The sequence below is a fragment of the Hyla sarda genome, chromosome 3 (assembly GCF_029499605.1).
Source record: "Hyla sarda isolate aHylSar1 chromosome 3, aHylSar1.hap1, whole genome shotgun sequence".
NCBI classification, from domain to species: Eukaryota; Metazoa; Chordata; class Amphibia; order Anura; family Hylidae; genus Hyla; species Hyla sarda.
In genome coordinates this window covers 405,932,157-405,957,010 of record NC_079191.1, presented here as the reverse complement: position 1 = coordinate 405,957,010, position 24,854 = coordinate 405,932,157, and the positions used below count along the sequence as shown (strand labels likewise).

Genomic DNA, 24,854 nt, shown 5'->3' with positions numbered 1-24,854 from the left:
CTACAAAGTATAGACTGTACCATCTGTCACTCAGTAAAACTACGGTTGTCCATAACTTGGCGTCAGAGTCATTATTGCCCCTGTGCCTAGCCCAGGATCCAGCAGTGTACCTTCGGGTGGAATTGAGGATAAACCATGCCCTGGCATCACGAATACAAGGGGTTAATGCCATCTGCCCCTAGGGTAATTCCATATGCCCTCCATCTCACACCCCATACCACAGTACTCTCACATACCAACTGCTCCCAACACCTCCTAACAGCTTGGTCAAAACAGCCCAAAATGTAACCATCCTGCTTCTCTCATTCCAATGATGCGCCCCCTTTTGTCAAGTCTGTCAACAGGACAAATATCTTTGAGTACATCATAGAGGCATGTCAGCGATCTCTCGCCAAGAGGTACACTACCCAAAAGTAGCCTCTGAGTGCCTTAATATAGGACAGCAGGGAAAGCACTTTTACGCCCTCTTGTGGCAAGACCTAGTGTCTAATAATTTTTTTTAAATTAATAAATAAATAAAATATATGTGTATATAATATGGAATTCCATTTATAAAGGTTTTTCCTCTGTTTCCAGAGAGATGGTTGTTTATGTCCTTATTGCAACAACACAGTGATGCATGATGACTCTCAAACGTGTATTCTCAAAAATGTTTAAAAGGACCTCTTTCTGGAAAACGCCAGCCCGATTGATGTCTGTGCAAAGATTCTGCCAAACAGAAAGTCAGAAGATTGTAAAGTCAACATGGAAATACACACCCTTACACACATACTTCACTTAAGTCTTTTCGATTGCCAAGGAAGTTACGGCCAATGTTTTCTTGTACGGTTGAGGTGCTATGGTGATGGGCAACTTTGGTGGAGCAACATTGTCACACCAGCCACCTGTTGGTTCCAGTTCTAATGCTGTTTACAAAGAACATTTTTAATTATCTGTTATATAGTTATATGGGAGTGAGCAATAGGAAGAAGTGTGTAATACATGATTCATACCCTGTACTGCACAGTGGACATGGTCCATGGAAGGAAGACAGTTTCATCTCGAGATTGGGAAGGAGATCTTCACTGTTAGGCTAGGTTCACACACACAGAAATTCTGCTTACTAAATCGTACATGCGAGCCAATGTGTTTTCTGTGCACCCATTCGCATTTTGAAGCGAAATTTGTGAGCAGAATTTTCGCTTCTTCAGGCGGATTTTCGCCGCAGAATCCCATTGACTTCAATGGGACTCTCATTTGAAGGCGGATTTTTACCCAACGTGGAATGGGGGCAGATTGGAAGCGGATTGCAGACAGAATTTCCGTACGTAGTTTAGTGAGAATTTTAACCTGGTTCTGATCATGCGACCAAATGGTCCAAAAGGGGCGAACTTTGTTCCTAAGTGCACTCCAACTTTTTTCTGCTTCAAATTTCCGTTTTGAATTGGGGGTGGAAAATCTATCCGGAATAGGGGCGGAATACTCATGGAAATAACAAAATTCCACCTGCAACAGAAAATAGGCTTTGGAGGCGGAAATTACTCTACCAAACTTTTGCAAGCAGAAAGCGGAATTTCATTAGTGTGAACCTAGCCTTAGGGTCTATTCACACGTCAGAATTTCGGCTTGCGGAATTCCGCCTTAAATTAAAGCCCATAGACTTCTATGGGATTCCGTACTCCCATTCACACTTCTGAATTTCCGCAAGCGGAAATTCAGAAGTGGGAATGGGAGTACGGAATCCCATAGAAGTCTATGGGCTTTAATTTGAGGCGGAATTCCCAAGCCGAAATTCTGCTGTGTGAATAGACCCTAAAGCTTTGTTTATTCTAAAGCAGTGGTCTTCAAACTACAACTCGTAGCATGCCCGGACGGCCAACTGTGCAAATTGTCTAGCACTTTCACCAAGTGCCCAAACCATTGCATTTAGTAGGCATTGTTTTTACACTGATCTTAGTTTTCCACCGTGACTAGAATTGCCCTTGAATTCCTTGTGAGAACTTATGTCCGTTTTCTCATTGCATACAAATCTAGAGGCGGTGATGGGATCAGCTGGGCAAACTTGGGACAGATCCGGAGAGGTTGTCATGGGCCCATTCATTGCAGTAAATAATAATTTCTGCACGGCTGTATTATAACCATGCCATTCCTGCGGAACTAACTCTATTCAATGAATTTAGTACGGGGTTTCCTCGATTTTATTGTAAACATTTACTTGATGCTATGGTAACTCTACAATTTAAAGGACAAATGTATAGAAGTTTTTTCTAAGAATGCATTCTTCAAGGTTAACCTCATTTTCCACTTATGAAGTATTGCAAAGCATTACATTCACAGTAAACTATGGAAAACTGAAATAGCTCAAGAGGTTATCCAGCCCCAAAAAAATGTATCCCCTATTTACATGATAGGTGATAAGTATCTGATCACAGCGGGTCTGACCACTGGGACCCAACACCCCTCCCCCCCCACCCTCCAACCACTGGGACCCTCCACGATCTCTGGAATGGGGCTTTCACTCTCCCAGCTGCATGGAGCATGTACCTGTGTTGTGCCGTCTGCTGCTCCATGCATTGTCTATGGGAGCGCCCATAGAGACGTTCCATCTGTTGAAAATCGTCAGCCGGAATCTGATTGGTTGCTTTGGGCAACTACTCCACTGTTCCTCTGGACAAGGTTTGATAAAACCCCAAGTCTATGTTTACACATCATTTCTGCGAGTCTCAAAAGAGTTTTTTTTTTTTTCCAGGCAAAAAGTCTTAAATGCCCAGACATTATTTTACCCTTCTTTTTGCATTTGGACATTTTGTTGCCCCATAATTTTTTTTTTTTGCAATTTTTTTTGCCCATTTTTTAAATGTATTTTTAACCTTCTTTTTAAAACAGCTGTTTGTTTTTGGTTGTTACATCTAAAAAAAAAAAAAAATCTAATGATATCTAGTGTGTACGTTTACATGATGCAAAGAAGGCGTGTGGCGTGTCTTGGGTTTGTGCATAACTGCAGTAAAATTACTTTTTTGCTCCAATTTTGTGCAAATTGCTGAAAAACTGTGATTTAACCCTTGGGAAGTGGGAAATCTGTAGCTCACACCCCCATGTATATGTAGAGATTCCCCAGCTCATGACAAGGAAATTGTAGAAGAGTTGCAGCAGCACTCTGCAAACGCAAAGGCACAGGAGGACTAGAGATATGGACCATTTTATATTGCATTACTGCTATATTAACTATGAATTTAAATTTAACCCCTTAATGACGCAGCCCTTTTTCACCTTAAGGACAGAGCCCTTTTTCGCAATTCTGACCACCATCACTTTACGAATTAATAACGCGAAAACGCTTTTACCGAATATTCTGAGATTGTTTTTTCGTGACATATTCTGCTTTATTTTGGTGGTAAATTTTCGGCGTTAATTGCATCCTTTTTTGGTGAAGAATCCCAAAATTTCATGAAAATTAAGAAAATTTAGCATTTTTCGAACTTTGAAGCTCTCTAATTGTAAGGAAAATGGATATTCCAAATTTTATTTTTCTTCACAAATACAATATGTCCACTTTATGTTGGCATCATAAAATGGACATACTTTTGCTTTTTGAAAAAATTAGAGGGCTTCAAAGTAGAGCAGCAATTTTCAAAAATGTCATGAAAATTGCTAAATCTGAAGGGACAGATGTTACAGAACTACAACTCCCAGCATGCCTGGGCAGTCGAGGCATGCTGAGAGTTGTAGTTTGGCAACATCTGGAGGACTACTGTTTGGGCACCACTGTAACAGTGGTCTCCAAACTGTGACCCTCCAGATGTTGCAAAACTACAACTCCCAGCATGCCAAGACAGCCTTTGGCTGTCCGGGCATGCTGGGAGTTGCAGTTTGGCCCCCCTAGTGGCCCCCCTAGTTGCCACAGTAAAGATCGATTTACTTTAACTTTCAATTCCCCCCCCCCCCCCCCCCACTGTCGATTCCCTACCTGAGCAAAGATCCAGCAGGCTCCAGCGAAGATCCCAGGTCCCCAGGCATCTTCTCCTGCAGGTACGGCCTCCATCTTCTTCCAAGAGCCCCTCGACATCCAGGGGCGGGCAGAATGGGGGGTTGCCATGGCAACCCCTGTCCTGCGCTGCCATTGGTCAGAACTCCGTTCTGAGTAATGGCAGGGGATAGGAGGAGATCGCAGCTTTGCGACCTCACTCCTATCCTTTAGGCTGATCGGGGCTTTTGCTGACAGCTCCGATCAGCTCTATTTTTCAGGTGATCGGGTCACCAGAGACCCGATCAGCCCGGAATTGGAGAAAATCGCATGTCTGAATTGACATGCGATTTTCTCCAATTGCCGACATGGGGGGGTCTCAGGACCCCCCTGGGCGATGTGCCAGGGGTGCCTGCTGAATGATTTCAGCAGGCATCCGGCTCCGGTCCCCAACCGGGTAGCGGTGGGTACCGGATTTCCCACGGGCGTATGGATACGCCCTCGGTCCTTAAGGACTCGGAATGCAGGGCATATCCATACGCCCTGTGTCATGAAGAGGTTAAGGCTCTTAGCACACTTTCTAATCAAAATGTGTTCCCCACGTTTTGATCGAAAAGTGCTTTAAGTTCCTTAAATTTATATTTAAACTTAGTATAACAGGAATCCATATTAGTTAGTATAGTAGTGCTCATGTGCTTTAGCGTTTGAAAGGTGCACCTGTACATTTGTCTTTATTGTTTTCATGGAGGAGCTGTCTATCCCATTTTTTTTGCAAGGAAAGAACTGTGAGACAGGGTATGACAGATGAATTTAGTGTCAAACAGTGGCTTTACTTTTGAGAGTGGTCAGTCAGTGTTAGATGCAGATGGCGGTATTGCCTTTGGTTATATTGCGGTAGAGTTAATTAAAGGTCTGGGGCCAAACAGTCATTAGTAATGTAAAGTATAGTAATTAGACCTCAGGAACTACCGGATAGGAACTTGTATACTTCCGGCGTTTATCTTTCTGTGCCGAGGATTAGTATGTAAATGTTTTAGGGTATTGCAGTCAAGCTAAGATAAACGAAATACCGCACCTCTATAGGGAAGACATTCATGGATTGTGATATATGTGACTTTTTCCTTGCACAGTATTGAACTTTTGAAAAGTTATTTGGAGTCCAAAGATTCATCAACACTCAAGGATAAGAGGTTGACCCAACTGGATAGGGTAAGGACATTATAGGGGGCTGTTCTCTGAGCCCCTAGAAAGAGCATCCCCCATCTTGGAAGGACTTGATGTGACCAAGGTTGTCTATTCATTTATATGAGCACTATGTACTTATAAATGGCTGCACATAGATGTCTAATGATAGATGTCCTCTGTATGGCGGTAATGTTGTTATAATTTGGATTCCATATGGCAGCATTATGTATAATCTGTTGATAACGGTAGCAAGGAGAATTGAGGTATGGCACTCACCCAGGTATGATGCACGTAGAACTACGCTTTATTTCATAGTCCACAAAGGGTGCACAGAGCAGGGAGGGAAGAAAACAAACAGGAGCTCCGTGGGTCCGACAATCCCATTTCGTAGTTGATCAGTTTGGTCACCAAGCCGCGAAACGGGACCGTCAGACTTTATTATGTACAATCTGCACAGCCGTATCAGGTAGGCTTTGTATGTTGGTGCTGAGTGACAGTGAGTGCACAGTGTTAATATGTCAGCTCTTTGTGGCGGCAATATGTGGGATGTCCATTTCATTATTATAGTAAATGAGACCTGTTCAATAATATTGTATTATATTGTTAAGGGAAATATGTCACATGGAAAATGGAGTCATATCCGGCAGGGATCATGTTATAGAGCAGGAGGAGCTGAGCAGACTGATATATAGTTTTGTGGGAGAAGTTCCAGGATAACTTGTCATTTGTTCCTGTAAATATCTCATCGTTTTGGGCTAAGTAGTCAAAAGGGCGGAGCTACTTAGTCATACACACAGATACTTGTCAATCACTGAGTGGGTAGGTACAATCCTTCAATCTTGCAGTTTCATACTTTCCTCTCTTTATTCCCTGCTTTGTGCTTACCGTGTTTTTTGCCGTATAAGACGCACTTTTTCTTCCCCAAAACTAGTCGGTAAAAATTGGTGCGTCTTATACGGGGAATACACACCTATCGGGTTGATCTCTGCGGCCATCAACGGCCGGGACCCGCGGCTAATACAGGACATCACCGATCGCGGTGATGCCCTGTATTAACCCTTCAGACACGGTGATCAAAGCTGACCGCCGGGTCTGAAGCGAATGTGACACTAACCTGGCTGCTCAGTCGGGCTGTTCGGGACCGCCGCGGTGAAATCGCGGCTTCCCGAACAGCTTACAGGACACCGGGAGGGACCTTACCTGCCTCCTCGGTGTCTGCTCCGTGCCGGGATCCTGCATGGCCGGCGCTCTCCTTCGACGTCATCATGTCGTCGCGAATGCCGTCCCGTCATCCAATAGGAGCGGCGTGAGTAGCGACGTGATGACGGCGACGGAGAGCGAGGATACCGGGGAAGAAGAAGTCCGGAGTGTCGGGGACACGTGAGTACTACCTTCTATACCAGTGATCTTCAACCTTCGGACCTCCAGATGTTGCAAAACTACAACTCCCAGCATGCCCGGACAGCCGTTGGCTGTCCGGGCATGCTGGGAGTTGTAGTTTTGCAACATTTGGAGGTCTGCAGGTTGAAGATCACTGTTGGGTGCAGAATCTTTTTTTTCTAGATTTTGCACCTTTAAAATAAGGTGCGTCTTATATGCCGGTGCGTCCTATAGGGCGAAAAATACGGTATATACATTTTGTAGAATACCCAGAAATAAGGACACATGGAAGGAAGTATGACTGCAGGATCAGACTACAAAGAAGTTATTCGTTGTCTGTTACCATGGAGATTCATAAGAGCTGCAAGAAACATAATGTAAAGCAATTGTATAATAAACAACTATTGCAAAGTCACTTCATTTTTCGTTTTAAATATGTCTTGAGATTAAAACAATATTTCTTGAAGAGGAGGACATAACCTTTGGTTTTTAAGCAGTGGATTGTGACCTAGGGTGCATGTTTTACATCAATGGAGATGCTCCATCACCTTATTCTAACCCCTGAATGTTATTTAAAGGGGTATTCCAGGCAAAAACTTTTTTTTATATATATCAACTGGCTCTGGAAAGTTAAACAGATTTGTAAATTACTTCTATTAAAAAAATCTTAATCCTTCCAATAGTTATTAGCTTCTGAAGTTGAGTTGTTGTTTTCTGTCTTACTGCTTTCTGATGACTCATGTCCCAGGAGCTGTGCAGCTCCTATGGGGATATTTTCCCATCATGCACAGCTCCCGGGACGTGACATCATCATTGAGCAGTTAGACAGAAAACTTCAGAAGCTAATAACTATTGGAAGGATTAAGATTTTTTAATAGAAGTAATTTACAAATCTGTTTAACTTTCCGGAGCCAGTTGATATATATATATATATATAAAAAAAAAGTTTTTGCATGGAATACCCCTTTAACATAAAGTCCTTGGAGCAAAGGACACATGGACACCGGTTGTTATGCCTCCATAGCTAAGTGCAATGGGAATCGGTGGCCCCTGCTGAACATTTCAAGGGCGATGATCTTCCCTGATGTAGCCAGGTGACTTCACACCTAATACAAAGCAGTCATTTGGAAGCTTTTAAAATCACAATGTATTCTCTGTTGAATATTCAGTGGATTATTTCACATGACTGAAATCAGAGAATGGGTCGAAACTCTTCTTGAGGATTAGACACTGTTAGAGAAGAAATCTTGGTGAGAGATATCACTTATCTCGTCACATGTCCCCTAACCCCTAATAGAGGCACATGGCGATACCAAAAATATTTCAGACCGACCCCGGACAATCTAAACTTTTGATATGTCTCTAATACATACTAAAAGTTTTTTTTTTCTTAAAAACAATAGCGTCCACTCAAGTGTTATTGTCATTAGAAAAAAAAAAAAAAAGACTATTGACATGTCACAGAGACAGGTCAAAAATGTTGATCAGTGGAGGTCTGGGTGCTCAGACCCCCACTGATTGCTAGAACGAGCTAGAAGATGCTATAAGAATTAAATAATTGCTTTATTTTTAGATATATGGCAGCCATACAGAAATTGGTTATAAAAGTGCACATATACTATAAGAATTCTGACAGACTCCGTATATGAAGTATGAGAGGTATATTCTACTTTCCCATGTAGTATAGTTCTAAAAGCAGCCATGCACCTAAGACAACTGACCGAGCATTCAAGTGTTTATGGAGAGAGAGGGGGGTAAACCACTGCCAGACTCCTCCGATGGTAGTTTATCTCCCCAACAACAAAAGGATCAGCTTGTTGAAATTCGACATATCCGATCCTTCTTCTCCCTGACATCATCTGTTGTAAAAGAATAGGTAGACCGCCATATACACTAGAGATTAGTGGGATCCTCCTAAAAATGGACAGGTCAGGCCAACACGTGTCTAATGTGTATAATATGTATGCTTTAAAGTATACCTGTCAATAAAAAAAAAAATGTTCTTGGGACATGTCAAAAGTTTTTATTGGTCGAGTCTAAGTGTTCAGACCCCGAAAAGAACGAGCCAGGAGAGAAGCTCACGTCCCTGCAATTATCTCCCCACTCTGTGTCTATGAGACCAGGATGGTCCTATAGACCTACATTATGAGTCTGCCCTGGTCGTATGACATAGAAACCAGAGAAAATGCACCAAGCGAGAATTTCTCATGATCAGTCTGACTCCAACCGATCAAAACTTTTGATATGTCTCTACGACATATCCAAAGTTTCTTTTTCCATGACTGTGCCCTTTTTAAGGCTACAATTAGTAGGCCTGGGCCTGTGTGATAGCGATAGCATGCTGATAAATGGGCATATGGCAGTGGGACTGGAGATAACAGGAAAAGCCAAGCCGATACTCTGGGTCCTTTTTAGAACATCTGTTGAGCCCTAAATTTAGAGTATCTCCTATCAGGAAATGTAATGGGGAATCTGTCTAAAATCATTGTGTCAGTAGGAACTTTCGTTGATGATCAAGGTTAAAGCGTACCTGTCAGATCCCACTAAATAATAATAAAATATAATATGTTACTTAGTACCTGATCCTGACCATGTACATCCATTTTTTATGCCTCTATCACCTATATTTATAATAGAAAATCCCTTTTTTCATTAGCTCACAATGTTATAAATGATTTCATGGGGAGGGGGTGTGTCCCTCCCTTGTGGTGGTGGGAGGTGATTGGTGTGTGTTGTTTTGGGGGGATTGTGTCCCTCCTTGTGGAGGTGGGAGGTGATTGGTAGGAGGGGGTATGTCTCTCCTTGTGGTGGTGGGAGGTGATTGGTGTGTGGTGGGAGGGGGCGTGTCCCTCCCTTGTGGTGGTGGGAGGTGATTGGTGTGTGGTGGGAGGGGGCATGTCTCTCCTTGTGGTGGTGGGAGGTGATTGGTGTGTGGTGGGAGGGGGCGTGTCCCTCCCTTGTTGAGGTGAGAAGTGATTGATGTGTGGTGGAAGAAGGCATGTCCCTCTCTTGCTTTTTTTCTTACTAAAAGCCGAGGAACGTGCTCTTGAATCACCCAAAGTGCAAGAAAAAGTGCAAACGTGTTACACTAAAATAGTGCACAAAGGTGCACAAAGTCTATCACAAGCCCTTCTCCGACAGGAGAGAGGCCCCCCCCCCCCCCGACAAACCTTACCCTTCGCCTTTGGACCAAAAGGTACCTGCGAGATTCCAGGTTCGTTGTCCCTTTTCACTGAAGCTACTAAAGGACCACAAATGCTCCCGGCATCCCCCTTGGCATTAGCCAAGGTATCTGCCCGCAGAGCCGTTAACGGTCAGTACCCTGCCCATGCAGGAGTACCCGGGGTTTTTGCAAGGAGGTGTGGAACCTAATGGCCACACACACCTCCCCTAGACCGCCAGGAGGGACACCCAGAAGGGCTACCGCATCCTAACAATCCTGTGGACACACAACATGCAAAAAGTGACAACAGAGAAATAAATAAGTGAATGTGTGCAGGTATACTGCCCGAACATCCATCCGGATCTATAAAAATTTCTCTGATCCTAGCCAGAAGGCCGGGAATCAAGAAGTGAGTGCCACAAGGTGAAGAGTTCATGGTGCCAGTGCTTCCACTCAGTGAGCAAGTACACCCAGTGAGTTTCGGCACCTCGGGGTCACCACTTCCCGAGGCACTAAAGTACCTTGGCTCTAGATCCTCCCAGCCTCATGGCTAGACCCGGAGGGAAACAGGTCACATCGGGGCAGCCGTCGAGCTGATTCCTCAAAACCAGCCCCAGAACGCCCTGGTCCTCATGGACAGGCTGAAGCTGATGCTGCTTCACAACTGGTTAAAAAAAACTAGGGAAAAACACAGATATAAAATAGCTTTTATTTATTTATACAGGCATAAAACATATATAATGTCCTCAAAGTTAATCAAATACTAATAAGCACCGTACTTAGCCAAATAAATATTGGCCAAACACTGTGACCACAACTAGCCTGACCCTGCTAGGCACAAGGCCCCCTGCCTATTACTGCAGGGAGGCTCTCCTTGCGACGGCCAACCTGCAGCTGGAACCTCCTACCTTACCCTAATTTAGGAATAGGACAGGAGGATATGTTGGTCAACAGTGGTGTTATACACTGTTATACAATATACACACTGTTATACAATGCATAAATTCCTGCACGACTGGTTAGTGTCCCAGTAGGTGGGATTCTCAGGAGCTGTTTTCTTTATTATATATTAAAAAAAATGTAATTGCCGTTGGCTGTCGGGGCATTCTGGGAGTTGAAGTTTTGCAACATCTGGAGGGCCACAGTTTGAGACCACTGTCTTAGAGGCATCTTAAACCTTGAATAAACAAGTCTGATATACAAGATGGACGAGATCTCCTTTACTTTCTTTACACAGTAGTCACACAGTAGCAGCAATTCGTCCTTTCTCATGCCATCGCCGACAGCTCCGGGGACAATTTATGCCTTTCCTTAGTTAAACTTGCGGAATAGTTGAGCTCTGTAAACTTCTCCCCTCCGCAGATAAACAATTAAAGGCATGTTTGAGGAATGTTACGGGACACAGACAACACATGCGATGGACACTCACCATGACTTTAAAAGGACTTATTTAGTTTAACTACTATGAGATTCCTCTAAATAAATATGAAAAACGTTCAGGGTTATTTAATAACTGTGACAGACTGACCCGGGACCTCTCAGTGTCCCCTCCACCAAGAGCGACTTCTCCTTCCAGACAACAAGCCCCAGCATACCACAGGCAATATCTCTCGGCAGAACTAGAGATTATCCCATCCTCCTACCCAAAGGACCAGGCAACACCAGTCTTCATGTATAAAAATCAATCTCTCTGTATTGAGGAACCAGTGTCTCCTTTTATAGGAAGGACATCACAGGTGGGAAGGCAATAAAGACAATACAGGGGACAGTAAGTCTGGAAGATAATCCAAAAAAGGTTCCCCTGTGTAGTGACTTGTGCAGAAGAGAGACTGTGTGCAGAATTAATACCTTGTGCAGAATGTATCATGAAAACAGCAAATAAAGGTATTTTAATAAGATATCCAACAAGGTCCCGGTCTTTCTCGTTCCCGCCCCTGAAGCTGATTTCCGCTCAATCACTCTTCCATAGTCCATAGTCACTCTGTGAGCCCAGACAACAATAGCGAAGGGGTAGGGTGACCCAAGGAACCGTCACAATAACACCCTGGCAGATATCCAGGCAAACGCTGCAATTTTACTGTGAAACTTCTGGACTGTAATAAATCTTGGTGGGATTCACTTCAGCCCGTGGTATTGAGAATACAATGGAAAATGTATAACCCGCAATGTAAATGTTTTATTATAATGGGAGTTAGTGATGGCTTAAACTTGTAAGTCTTGTTAATCATTCTGTAGATAGAAAGGGAGAGATTTATGAAAACCTGTCCAGAGGAACATTGCTGAAATGCCCATAGCAACCAATCAGATCGCTCCTTTCATTTTTAACAAGGCATCTGTAAAATGAAAGAAGCGATCTGATTGGTTGCTATGGGCAACTCAGCAAATTTTCCTCTGGAGAAGTTTAGATATATCTCCCCCAAATAGTTGACTCATTTTGGAGTCAGATACGCTGTGGTTTTAAAGGATACGTCCACCTACCAACCACATTTTTTTTTCTTTTAAAGCTTCTAAAATTACAAGTAAAAACAAAAACAAAAAAACAAGGCAACCTTGCTAGCAGTCCTACCATTTTTTACCAACAGAAAATATGCGCGGCATGCGGAAACTGCTTTTGCCAAAAAAGCTCCTCCTTCATTGCTCCATAGCAGGTAACGACAGGGAAGGACAGAACAACACACCAACAAAGTTGGTGCAGTCTGGGCCGAGACATTACATCGCTAGTCACATGTTCAGAGAAAGCCTGTCTTTGCTTTAAGTGAAGCGACTAATGGGTGAGAGATCATTCAGTATGAATTTGCAGCAGCTGGAGGCACCTTGGTTAGAAAACACTGGTCTAGTGCATTGAAGGCAGCACAGGAGTGTTTTAATGGGTGCGTGATGTGTGGCAAGGAGAAAAGTGACCTCACACCTACAAACAAGAAATTATAGGACTTGTAGTTTAAGAGAATGAACTCCAACAGGAAATAGAACCTTCTCAAAAAAATATCCACATTGTTATGGTAATCTCACAACATAGCCATCTAACCCCAAGACAAACACGGATCCTTCCTGCGCATGTCCATTACTGTCTGGCAGGTACGTACTTAAATCATAAATTTATGATGGATGAGCCCATTAGTCCTATCATTTTGTATATATAGTGGCTATTCAGACCTATGTGTCTCCTTGGTTACAGACTACAAACAAACCTTGTGTAGTCTGATCCTGCAGTCTTCCAACCTTTCTTACTTAGTATATTAGGAAACTGCAGTAGTGTTGTGGTTCTGGCAATACCCAGGGGGGAAAAAACAACCTACTAGATGGGACAATTTATCCATTTTCAAAATTTCCTCAAGGTGAGTGTGTGTTTGTGAAGTCTTGGCTTACTCAAAATCTTGCGCACACTATACTGGCTGAGCAGAATAGAAGGCTGCCAGTTGTCGGGGAGAAAGGTTCCCCAGTCTTCTTTTATGAAGGAGAAATTGGGATCCTATCTGCATGTTCACACAACAGAATTTTACATGGATTTTTGAGCAGAATCTGCAATGAAATTTGCATGAATTTCTCTCCCAAACCATGTTTGAAATTAGAAAATCCGCATATGGAAAAAGAACCATAAGCCCTGTGCATATGATGGACCCTCACTCACTATGTCACAGATTTTGCCACAGTGTAACACTATACGTAACACGGCGTAACACTATATAATGGTCACCTTTTTTTTCTCTGGGCAGATTTACATGTTTGCACTGGGAAAATATGCGCTACGTAAACTGCAGAGCATATTTTCATAGAAAATAATGGGAGTGTATTTAGTGCTGAATTCCACACAGTAGAATTTCCACAGCATACAGAGTGCAAATCTATATCAGAAATTCCTGATGCAGATACATGACGGATTATTCCATTGGAAATATCTGTCCCATGCATGAGGCAGTCATATCTCTTCTCAGCAAAGACTGCTGTACATACTGCCCTGCCTGTCCTAGCACTGGTATGGTGGGACAGAACACTTACAGTCATTTTATTCAACAAGTGCTCTCTCTCAAACTAAGACAGGCCAGGTAGGCTACACAGGACAGCAGAATTTGCCGATCAAAGGATGTGGATGCTGAAATTAGCAGCATTTGTATATATATAAATATTCAGGATACCTAAACTTGTCATTTAAAGTCTCAAAAGAGCTTCCGGCACTGTTAAAGGGTACCTTTCATCCAAAAAACGTTTCATATATTATAGATTAATGTATGCAGAATAACTTTACAATTGCATGTTATTAAAAAATATGCTTCTTTCTATTAAATTTTCCACTTTGAAGAAATGACCACTAGGGGTCTCCCTACCAGTCCTGGCAGCAAGCATTTCAGACTCATGCTGGAGTCCTAAACACTACGAGCTGCCAGTCTGCTTTGTTCACAAAAGAGAACACTCAGAGCTGCCAGCCTGCTTTGTTCACAGCCTGTTTGGCTGTGAACAAAGCAGGCTGGCAGCTCTGAGTGTTTAGGACTCCAGCAGGAGTCAGAAATGCTTGCTGACAGGACTGATCGGGAAAAATACAATAGAAAGAAGCATGTTTTTCATTAACATGCTATTGGAAAGTTATTCAACATTCATTTATCTAAAATAGATCAAAAGTTTATTTGATGAGAGGTACCCTTTAAAGAAAGATACTCAATGTCAGCTAGAAAGCTTATTGTTCTACTACCAGGATACACATAGACACAAAGATGAGCAATATTAAAACCATACTGAGGATTGCATGGACTTTCTAAGTCTTGCTTAAAGGAGAACAGTGCAAAGGTACTGCTCTATCCCCGTATCCTGGCTTCTGTGCTGCAGACTGCTTAAAGGAGAACTCCGGAATGGGAAAATTATCCTCCATACTGCCTGCAGTAACAGAATAAACAGGTACATATCTTCCTTCGCTCCCCCGGTGCCTCCAGTAACCGGCTCTGGCCTCCACCGCAATCCTCTTCCTGGTTGCCGGTGGTCGGCGAGTCATACTGCACTCAGCCAATCACCGGCCAATGACTCGGCCTTCGATAGGCTGAGCGGCAGTGTGACGTTTTCGGCCCCAACAGCAGGTGCCGGTGTAGTTAAGAATTGTGTGTCTTGAAGTGTTCTCACACTGCCGCTCAGCCTATCGCCGGCCGAGTCGGGACTTCGCTGTGGCCGGTGATTGGCTGAGTGCAGTATGACCGCCGACCACCGCAAAAAATCTGCAGCGGATTTTGGTACCATTGACTTCAATTGTTCTGCGGAAATACACAATAGTGGCAGATTTGCGGATTTTTTGCAGACCCATTGAAGTCAATGGTATCAAAATCCGCTGCAGATTTTTTAACTGCGGGCAACCCACAGTGGAATAGTTACATGTTATGTAGAGCAGCTGGACTTTAACCATGAAACACAGATTAGAAAGAAAAAAATATTTCAAATAATTTCAATGAAGTACATGGTCATGCAGAGTCCTCCAGACAGAGAGCCACTCTTTACACCAAAGGCCGTAGTGTACCCTAGGTATACCTAATATGTCCGGATTTGACAATCCCCATAAAACCTACATTTAATGCCAGATAAACATTGATGAGTAAGCCTTAGAAAGACTACATTACCTTTCGTGATACAAAATCCATTAAAGTGATATACAAAATTGTGACTTCTCTTTTATTGTACTGAGAATTGAATCTTTTGGCTTAAGTCTCTGATTTCTTTGCCGACTCAAGTTACTGTTACGCCGAGCGCTCCGGGTTCCCGCTCCTCCCCGGAGCGCTCGCTTCACCTCCTCCGCTGCAGCGCCCCGGTCACGTCCTCTGACCCGGGGCGCTGCGATCCTGCTGCTAGCCGGGATGCGATTCGCGATGCGGGTAGCGCCCGCTCGCGATGCGCACCCCGGCTCTCCTACCTGACTCGCTCCCCGTCTGTTCTGTCCCGGCGCGCGCGGCCCCGCTCCCTAGGGCGCGCGCGCGCCGGGTCTCTGCGATTTAAAGGGCCACTGCGCCGCTGATTGGCGCAGTGGTTCCAATTAGAGTTATCACCTGTGCACTCCCTATATTACCTCACTTCCCTTGCACTCCCTTGCCGGATCTTGTTGCCTTAGTGCCAGTGAAAGCGTTCCTTGTGTGTCCCTTGCCAGTGTTTCCAGACCTTCTGCCGTTGCCCCTGACTACGATCCTTGCTGCCTGCCCCGACCTTCTGCTACGTCCGACCTTGCTTCTGCCTACTCCCTTGTACCGCGCCTATCTTCAGCAGCCAGAGAGGTGAGCCGTTGCTAGTGGATACGACCTGGTCACTACCGCCGCAGCAAGACCATCCCGCTTTGCGGCGGGCTCTGGTGAAAACCAGTAGTGGCTTAGAACCGGTCCACTAGCACGGTCCACGCCAATCCCTCTCTGGCACAGAGGGTCCACTACCTGCCAGCCGGCATCGTGACAGTAGATCCGGCCATGGATCCCGCTGAAGTTCCTCTGCCAGTTGTCGCTGACCTCACCACGGTGGTCGCCCAGCAGTCACAACAGATTGCGCAACAAGGCCAACAGCTGTCTCAACTGACCGTTATGCTACAACAGTTGCTACCACAGCTTCAGCAGTCATCTCCTCCGCCAGCTCCTGCACCTCCTCCGCAGCGAGTGGCCGCTCCTGGGATACGCTTATCCTTGCCGGATAAGTTTGATGGGGACTCTAAGTTTTGCCGTGGCTTCCTTTCCCAATGTTCCCTGCATCTGGAGATGATGTCGGACCTGTTTCCCACTGAAAGGTCTAAGGTGGCTTTCGTAGTCAGTCTTCTGTCCGGAAAAGCCCTGTCATGGGCCACACCGCTCTGGGACCGCAATGACCCCGTCACTGCCTCAGTACACTCCTTCTTCTCGGAAATCCGAAGTGTCTTTGAGGAACCTGCCCGAGCCTCTTCTGCTGAGACTGCCCTGTTGAACCTGGTCCAGGGTAATTCTTCCGTTGGCGAGTATGCCGTACAATTCCGTACACTTGCTTCAGAATTGTCCTGGAATAATGAGGCCCTCTGCGCGACCTTCAAAAAAGGCCTATCCAGCAACATTAAAGATGTTCTGGCCGCACGAGAAATTCCTGCTAATCTACATGAACTTATTCACCTAGCCACTCGCATTGACATGCGTTTTTCTGAAAGGCGTCAGGAACTCCGCCAAGATATGGACTCTGTTCGCACGAGGCGTTTCGTCTCCTCGGCTCCTCTCTCCTCTGGTACCCTGCAATCTGTTCCTGTGCCTCCCGCCGTGGAGGCTATGCAGGTCGACCGGTCTCGCCTGACACCTCAAGAGAGGACACGACGCCGTTTGGAGAACCTCTGCCTGTACTGTGCTAGTACCGAACACTTCCTGAGGGATTGTCCTATCCGTCCTCCCCGCCTGGAAAGACGTACGCTGACTCCGCACAAAGGTGAGACAGTCCTTGATGTCTACTCTGCTTCTCCACGTCTTACTGTGCCTGTGCGGATGTCTGCTTCTGCCTTCTCCTTCTCTACAGTGGCCTTCTTGGACTCTGGTTCTGCAGGAAATTTTATTTTGGCCTCTCTCGTCAACAGGTTCAACATCCCAGTGACCAGTCTCGCCAGACCCCTCTACATCAATTGTGTAAATAATGAAAGATTGGACTGTACCATACGTTTCCGCACGGAGCCCCTTCTTATGAGCATCGGATCTCATCATGAGAGGATTGAACTTTTGGTCCTCCCCAATTGCACCTCGGAGATTCTCCTTGGACTTCCCTGGCTTCAACTTCATTCCCCAACCCTGGATTGGTCCACTGGGGAGATCAAGAGTTGGGGGTCCTCTTGTTCCAAGAACTGTCTAAAACCGGTTCCCAGTAACCCTTGCCGTAACTCTGTGGTTCCTCCAGTAACCGGTCTCCCCAAGGCCTATATGGACTTCGCGGATGTTTTCTGCAAAAAACAAGCTGAGACTCTACCTCCTCACAGGCCTTATGATTGCCCTATCGACCTCCTCCCGGGTACTACTCCACCCCGGGGCAGAATTTATCCTCTCTCTGCCCCAGAGACTCTTGCCATGTCCGAATACGTCCAGGAGAATCTAAAAAGGGGCTTTATCCGTAAATCCTCCTCTCCTGCCGGAGCCGGATTTTTCTTTGTCTCCAAAAAAGATGGCTCCCTACGTCCTTGCATTGACTACCGCGGTCTTAATAAAATCACGGTTAAGAACCGCTACCCCTTACCCCTCATCTCTGAACTCTTTGATCGCCTCCAAGGTGCCCACATCTTCACTAAATTGGACTTAAGAGGCGCCTATAACCTCATCCGCATCAGAGAGGGGGACGAGTGGAAAACGGCATTTAACACCAGAGATGGACACTTTGAGTATCTGGTCATGCCCTTTGGACTGTGCAATGCCCCTGCCGTCTTCCAAGACTTTGTCAATGAAATTTTTCGTGATCTATTATACTCCTGTGTTGTGGTATATCTGGACGATATCCTAATTTTTTCTGCCAATCTAGAGGAACACCGCCGGCATGTCCGTATGGTTCTTCAGAGACTTCGTGACAACCAACTCTATGCCAAAATTGAGAAATGTCTGTTTGAATGCCAATCTCTTCCTTTTCTAGGATATTTGGTCTCTGGCCAGGGACTACAGATGGATCCAGACAAACTCTCTGCCGTCTTAAATTGGCCACGCCCCTCCGGACTCCGTGCTATCCAACGCTTTTTGGGGTTCGCCAATTATTACAGGCAATTTATTCCACATTTTTCTACCATTGTGGCTCCTATCGTGGCTTTAACCAAGAAAAATGCTGATCCCAAGTCCTGGCCTCCTCAAGCAGAAGACTCCTTTAAACAACTCAAGTCTGCCTTTTCTTCGGCTCCCGTGCTCTCCAGACCTGACCCTTCCAAACCCTTCCTATTGGAGGTTGATGCCTCCTCAGTAGGAGCTGGAGCTGTTCTTCTACAAAAAAATCCTTCCGGGCATGCTGTCACTTGTGGTTTTTTCTCTAGGACCTTCTCTCCAGCGGAGAGGAACTACTCCATCGGGGATCGAGAACTTCTAGCCATTAAATTAGCACTTGAGGAATGGAGGCATCTGCTGGAGGGATCAAGATTTCCTGTTATTATCTACACCGACCACAAGAACCTCTCCTACCTCCAGTCGGCCCAACGGCTGAATCCTCGCCAGGCCCGGTGGTCTCTGTTCTTTGCCCGATTTAATTTTGAGATTCACTTTCGTCCTGCCGATAAGAACATTAGAGCCGATGCTCTCTCTCGTTCCTCGGATGCCTCAGAAGTTGATCTCCCTCCGCAACACATCATTCCACCTGACTGCCTGATCTCCACTTCTCCTGCCTCCATCAGACAGACTCCTCCAGGAAAGACCTTTGTTTCTCCACGCCAACGCCTCGGAATCCTCAAATGGGGTCACTCCTCCCATCTCGCAGGTCATGCGGGCATCAAGAAATCTGTGCAACTCATCTCCCGCTTCTATTGGTGGCCAACTCTGGAGACGGATGTTGGGGACTTTGTGCGAGCCTGCACTATCTGTGCCCGGGATAAGACTCCTCGCCAGAAGCCCGCTGGTTTTCTTCATCCTCTGCCTGTCCCCGAACAGCCTTGGTCTCTGATTGGTATGGATTTTATTACTGATTTACCCCCTTCCCGTGGCAACACCGTTATTTGGGTGGTCGTTGATCGATTCTCCAAAATGGCACATTTCATTCCTCTTCCTGGTCTTCCTTCTGCGCCTCAGTTGGCTAAACAATTTTTTGTACACATTTTTCGTCTTCACGGGTTGCCTACGCAGATTGTCTCGGATAGAGGGGTCCAATTCGTGTCTAAATTCTGGAGAGCTCTCTGTAAACAACTCAAGATTAAATTAAATTTTTCCTCTGCATATCATCCCCAGTCCAATGGACAAGTAGAAAGAATTAACCAGATCCTGGGTGATTATTTGCGACATTTTGTTTCCTCCCGCCAGGATGACTGGGCAGATCTCCTTCCATGGGCCGAATTCTCGTATAACTTCAGGGTCTCTGAATCTTCCTCCAAATCCCCATTTTTCGTGGTGTACGGCCGTCACCCTCTTCCCCCCCTCCCTACCCCCTTGCCCTCTGGTCTGCCCGCTGTGGATGAAATTTCTCGTGACCTTTCCATTATATGGAGAGAGACCCAAAATTCTCTCTTACAGGCTTCTTCACGCATGAAGAGGTTCGCGGATAAGAAAAGAAGAGCTCCCCCCGTTTTTTCCCCTGGAGACAAGGTATGGCTCTCCGCTAAATATGTCCGCTTCCGTGTCCCTAGCTACAAGTTGGGACCACGCTATCTTGGTCCTTTCAAAATTCTGTGTCAAATTAATCCTGTCTCTTATAAACTTCTTCTTCCTCCTTCTCTTCGTATCCCTAATGCCTTTCACGTCTCTCTTCTCAAACCACTCATCCTCAACCGTTTTTCTCCCAAATCTGTTCCTCCCACTCCTGTTTCCGGCTCCTCGGACGTCTTCTCGGTCAAGGAGATTTTGGCTGCCAAAAAGGTCAGAGGAAAAAATTTTTTTTTAGTAGACTGGGAGGGTTGTGGTCCTGAAGAGAGATCCTGGGAACCTGAGGACAACATCCTTGACAAAAGTCTGCTCCTCAGGTTCTCAGGCTCCAAGAAGAGGGGGAGACCCAAGGGGGGGGGTACTGTTACGCCGAGCGCTCCGGGTTCCCGCTCCTCCCCGGAGCGCTCGCTTCACCTCCTCCGCTGCAGCGCCCCGGTCACGTCCTCTGACCCGGGGCGCTGCGATCCTGCTGCTAGCCGGGATGCGATTCGCGATGCGGGTAGCGCCCGCTCGCGATGCGCACCCCGGCTCTCCTACCTGACTCGCTCCCCGTCTGTTCTGTCCCGGCGCGCGCGGCCCCGCTCCCTAGGGCGCGCGCGCGCCGGGTCTCTGCGATTTAAAGGGCCACTGCGCCGCTGATTGGCGCAGTGGTTCCAATTAGAGTTATCACCTGTGCACTCCCTATATTACCTCACTTCCCTTGCACTCCCTTGCCGGATCTTGTTGCCTTAGTGCCAGTGAAAGCGTTCCTTGTGTGTCCCTTGCCAGTGTTTCCAGACCTTCTGCCGTTGCCCCTGACTACGATCCTTGCTGCCTGCCCCGACCTTCTGCTACGTCCGACCTTGCTTCTGCCTACTCCCTTGTACCGCGCCTATCTTCAGCAGCCAGAGAGGTGAGCCGTTGCTAGTGGATACGACCTGGTCACTACCGCCGCAGCAAGACCATCCCGCTTTGCGGCGGGCTCTGGTGAAAACCAGTAGTGGCTTAGAACCGGTCCACTAGCACGGTCCACGCCAATCCCTCTCTGGCACAGAGGGTCCACTACCTGCCAGCCGGCATCGTGACAGTTACTATGAGCATCATTACTGTTTCTCCAAAGTATTAGCTTGAAGAATGTGCATAGTCCTGTGATTACTAGTGTTGCTCGCGAATATTCGCAATTCGAATATTATTCGCGAATATTGCATATTCGCGAATTCGCGAATTTCGCGAATATAGCGCTATATATTCATAATTACGAATATTCGTTTTATTTTTTATTTTTTTCTTCACAGTACACATCACAGTGATCACTCCTCTCTGCTTCCAGCTTGTGTGGTGTAAAGAAGGCTGTAATACTACTGTGTGAGACTGGCGTGCAAAAATGCGCATATGCGAAAATTAGCATATGCTAATTTTCGCATTTGCGAATTTTCGCGTATGTTAATTTTGTACATGCTAATTTTCACATATGGTAATTTTCGCATACGGGAAGTTTCGCATATGCGAAAAAACGAGAATATAACGAATATGCGAATATTTGCGAATATATGACGAATATTCGTCCATATATTCGCGAATATTCGCGAATTCGAATGTGGCCTATGCCGCTCAACACTAGTGATTACATCTCAAAACATCCTAGTTTCAACAGGGCCGCAGATGTTGTTTTTAGGTATTCACCATTGTCATTCAGGGTCTTTGTTTTTTGTGTAGGTTCAGATTATGGAAGAAAAGCTGAAGGCTGCTGACGTGCACACCAGCGAATCCGAGATGAGATGGTATAAAAAGAGTCAAGAACTGGAGGTATTAGTACAAGAGAAAGATGAGATTATCCAATGCTTGGAGCAAGAACTAGAAGAGCAGGTGAGAAACCCTCATATGTTTTATTAACTTTATTATATTCAATATTTTACCATTTACATTACTTCTATTGGATACACTAGGCAAGCACAATACAAGACAGACAAGTAAGTAGGCATTTACAATGGACAGTAATAATGTAGAAAGTCTGCAAATTTTGGTGACGAATGTAACATCCTGGCTCTTACTTTTCTGTCCCATGTCTCTGCTATGCACGCTGGCCTTCTTTCTTTGGACTCTCTCCTGCTGCTTTAGCCATTGCTGCAGTTTCCCCTCTCTCCTCTAGGGGTTGTGCACGAAAACTGGCTGAGACTTATAGAGCCAGTGTGTGCTCTCTAATGGATCCTCTAAAGGTGTCTGATCTGCTACTGAGAACCTGTGTATGACCTTGCCTGTTTCCTTACTCAGCCTCAGCCTTATCCCTTAGTATCTGACTGATTCTCCTGTGCCTGACCAGGATTGTTGACCACGCCTCTGTCTGCTGTCAACCTGCTGCATCTGGCTGCATTTGGGTTCCTCATCTCTGTTGTTCCTACATCTGCAGCCCTGCTAAAACACCTAGTCAGCTCTGCTCCATCTCTGTTAAGTCTGTTGCTGCACTTAGAGCCATCTATAGCTACAGCTTGCCCCACATGCCTGTATCCCCGATGCTTGACACCCTGGGAATTCTGTCCTGGCCTGCCAGGCCAGCTGCTTCAACTGAGTAAAGGGTCTGAATACTTATCTCAATGCAATGTTTTAGTTTTTTCCTTTCAATAAATTATGAAATATTTCTAACATTGTTTTTGTCATTATGAATTACTAAAGGGGTTCTCCGCACCTAGACATCTTATTCCCTATCCAAAGGATAGTGGATAAGATGTCTGATCGCAGGGTCCTGCGTCTGAGCCCCCCACGATCTTCTTGCAGCACCCGATGTTATGAAAGAAAGCTTGGTGAGGGTGACTGTGGTCGTGATGCCTCGCCATGCTCCCCCCCCCCCCCCCCGACTTCATGCCATGCCCCCTCAATTCATGAATATGGGAGTGGGCATGGCAGCAGTCACCACCCCTCCCATAGACATGAATGGAGGGGGCGTAGCGTGACATCACAACCACGGCCGCCGCACCAAGTTCATTCAGAACGCAGGGTGCTGCAAGGAGATCGCAGGGGGTCACAGATGCCAGACCACCACGATCAGACATCTTATCATCTATCTTTTGGTTGGGGATAAGAGGTCTAGGGGTGGAGCACCCCTTTAAGTGAAGAATTTTGGTGTGGGAGATGATTTTTTTTTTTTTTTTTTTTTTTTTTTTAACTCAAGGCTGCAACAGAACAAAAAAAAAAGTGAAAGGGTCAAGATTGCAAGATAAATCTGTAAGACAGACTTTCTTCTCTTCTTAGAAATATCAGCAGGGAGTATGGAGAGAGGAGAGAGCACACATGGAAGGCAGCCTACACAGGCTGCAGGCAGAGAGGAAAGCAGAAACAAGGCAGTTTTCTGGGGGAAATCATATAGGCTGTGTAGAAGTGTACAGGGAAAGCAGAGCACAAAGAAGAGGAACAAAGCATTTTTTAAGTAAACACCTATAAAGTGTTTTTTTTTTTTTTTTTTGCATCATAATAAGTACAAAGCAAGAATAAAAAAATTGTTCTTCAAAGATGTCCATAGCCTTTAAGTAACATAAATGTCTTTTTTGTGAATCCCTGTAGAAACAAATACGGATACAAGAAGCAAAGATCATAGAAGACAAAGCAGCAAAAATTAAAGACTGGGTAACGGGAAAGCTGAGAGAGGTGTGTGGCAGAATTACTCCATTCTTTTTAACTTACTATGACAGTAAAACATGCACTGTAGAGTTCTAAGAAAAGATACTCCAGAATTATTATTCCATTTTCATATTCAAGTGTTTTCTAAAACAACTATGTCTGGAAAGTTGACAGTTCCTCTCGAAAGGGATATTCTACTATAATAATGTCTATCCTTAGAATAAGCCATCAGTGTTTGATTGGTGGGTCCAATCTATGGAGCCCCTGCCAATTCGAATAGTGAGAGGTATGTGGTGCCTAATGTGCATTGTGTTCTCTTCATTGTTTATATAAGCACGCTGTCTGTATGAGTGGCTGTATCTGGTTCTGTAGCTCATCCTATTTATAATGTGTTCTCACCAAAAAATGATGGCCTATATTCAAAAGAAAGGCCATCACAATCAAAAAGTCCTAGAAAACCCTTAAAGAGGAACTGACAGATCGATTAACCCCACTAACCTGAATATACAGTTGGTTAGTGAGAGTGATGATGAGTAACACTATGTATTACCGCTAATCCGTTCAGCCGTTTCCGAGATGAAGCACAATGGAGTCAAGTATAAAACTGCACTGGAGTCAAGTTTAAAGATTATCTGCACCTCTGACACCATCACTTGGGTCTGTTCTTGGCTCCCCCGACCCACTGATAAGGGTCACCAAAGGGTGAGATCTTCAAACCCACCTTCAGTGAAGTTAAGAGTTAATTTGCATATTGCAAGATTGTGCTATACCTTGGGAACAGATGAACGTTGTTAAGTTATGCACTCCGGCCGCACATGCTGGCTATGAGTGCATGGTCCCGTTACCTGCTGCCACCGGCGGGGCTGGGACTCGCATCATGGTACGCCCCTGCATGCGAATTCCCATCCGTCACTCACCAGGTGCTTCTTCTGCCCCCAGCTCTGCCTCTCTGCTCAGGCTCGCCTGTCCCCGTCCCTTAGGGCGCGTGCGCTGGATTAGTGTAGTACACCTGTGGCTCGTTGATAAATTCCTCATCCTCCCACACTTCCCTGCCGGATCTTTGTTGCCTTGTGCCTGAGAGAAAGCATTCCTGAGAGTTGCCTTGTGTATCTGATTCTTTGCTCTGTGACCTTACCTTGCTCCTCTACCACCTGCCTACTGACCTCCTGCTACATCCTGACTATGCTACTGTGCTGCCTGCCCTGACCTTCTGCTATCCTGGCTACGAGCTGCCTTATCCCTCCTATGCCTCGCATCTCCTCAGCCGCCTGCGTGGTCGAGCCGTGCCAGGGGTAGCGACCTTGGTGCTGCCTGCTACAGC

The 24,854-nt window shown here is 45.6% G+C and overlaps 1 protein-coding gene across 3 annotated transcripts in view; it reads left to right on the top strand.

Annotated features, from left to right (window-relative positions):
* PLEKHH2 (pleckstrin homology, MyTH4 and FERM domain containing H2) overlaps positions 1 to 24,854 on the top strand; it is a 233,094-nt gene that overhangs the window by 120,916 nt on the left and 87,324 nt on the right. For all 3 annotated transcript variants that reach the window (XM_056568139.1, XM_056568140.1, XM_056568141.1), the window contains exons 4-5: positions 21,638 to 21,787; positions 23,477 to 23,560. In XM_056568139.1, the coding sequence (XP_056424114.1) occupies positions 21,638 to 21,787; positions 23,477 to 23,560 (234 nt within the window). The remainder of the gene's footprint in view (positions 1 to 21,637; positions 21,788 to 23,476; positions 23,561 to 24,854) is intronic.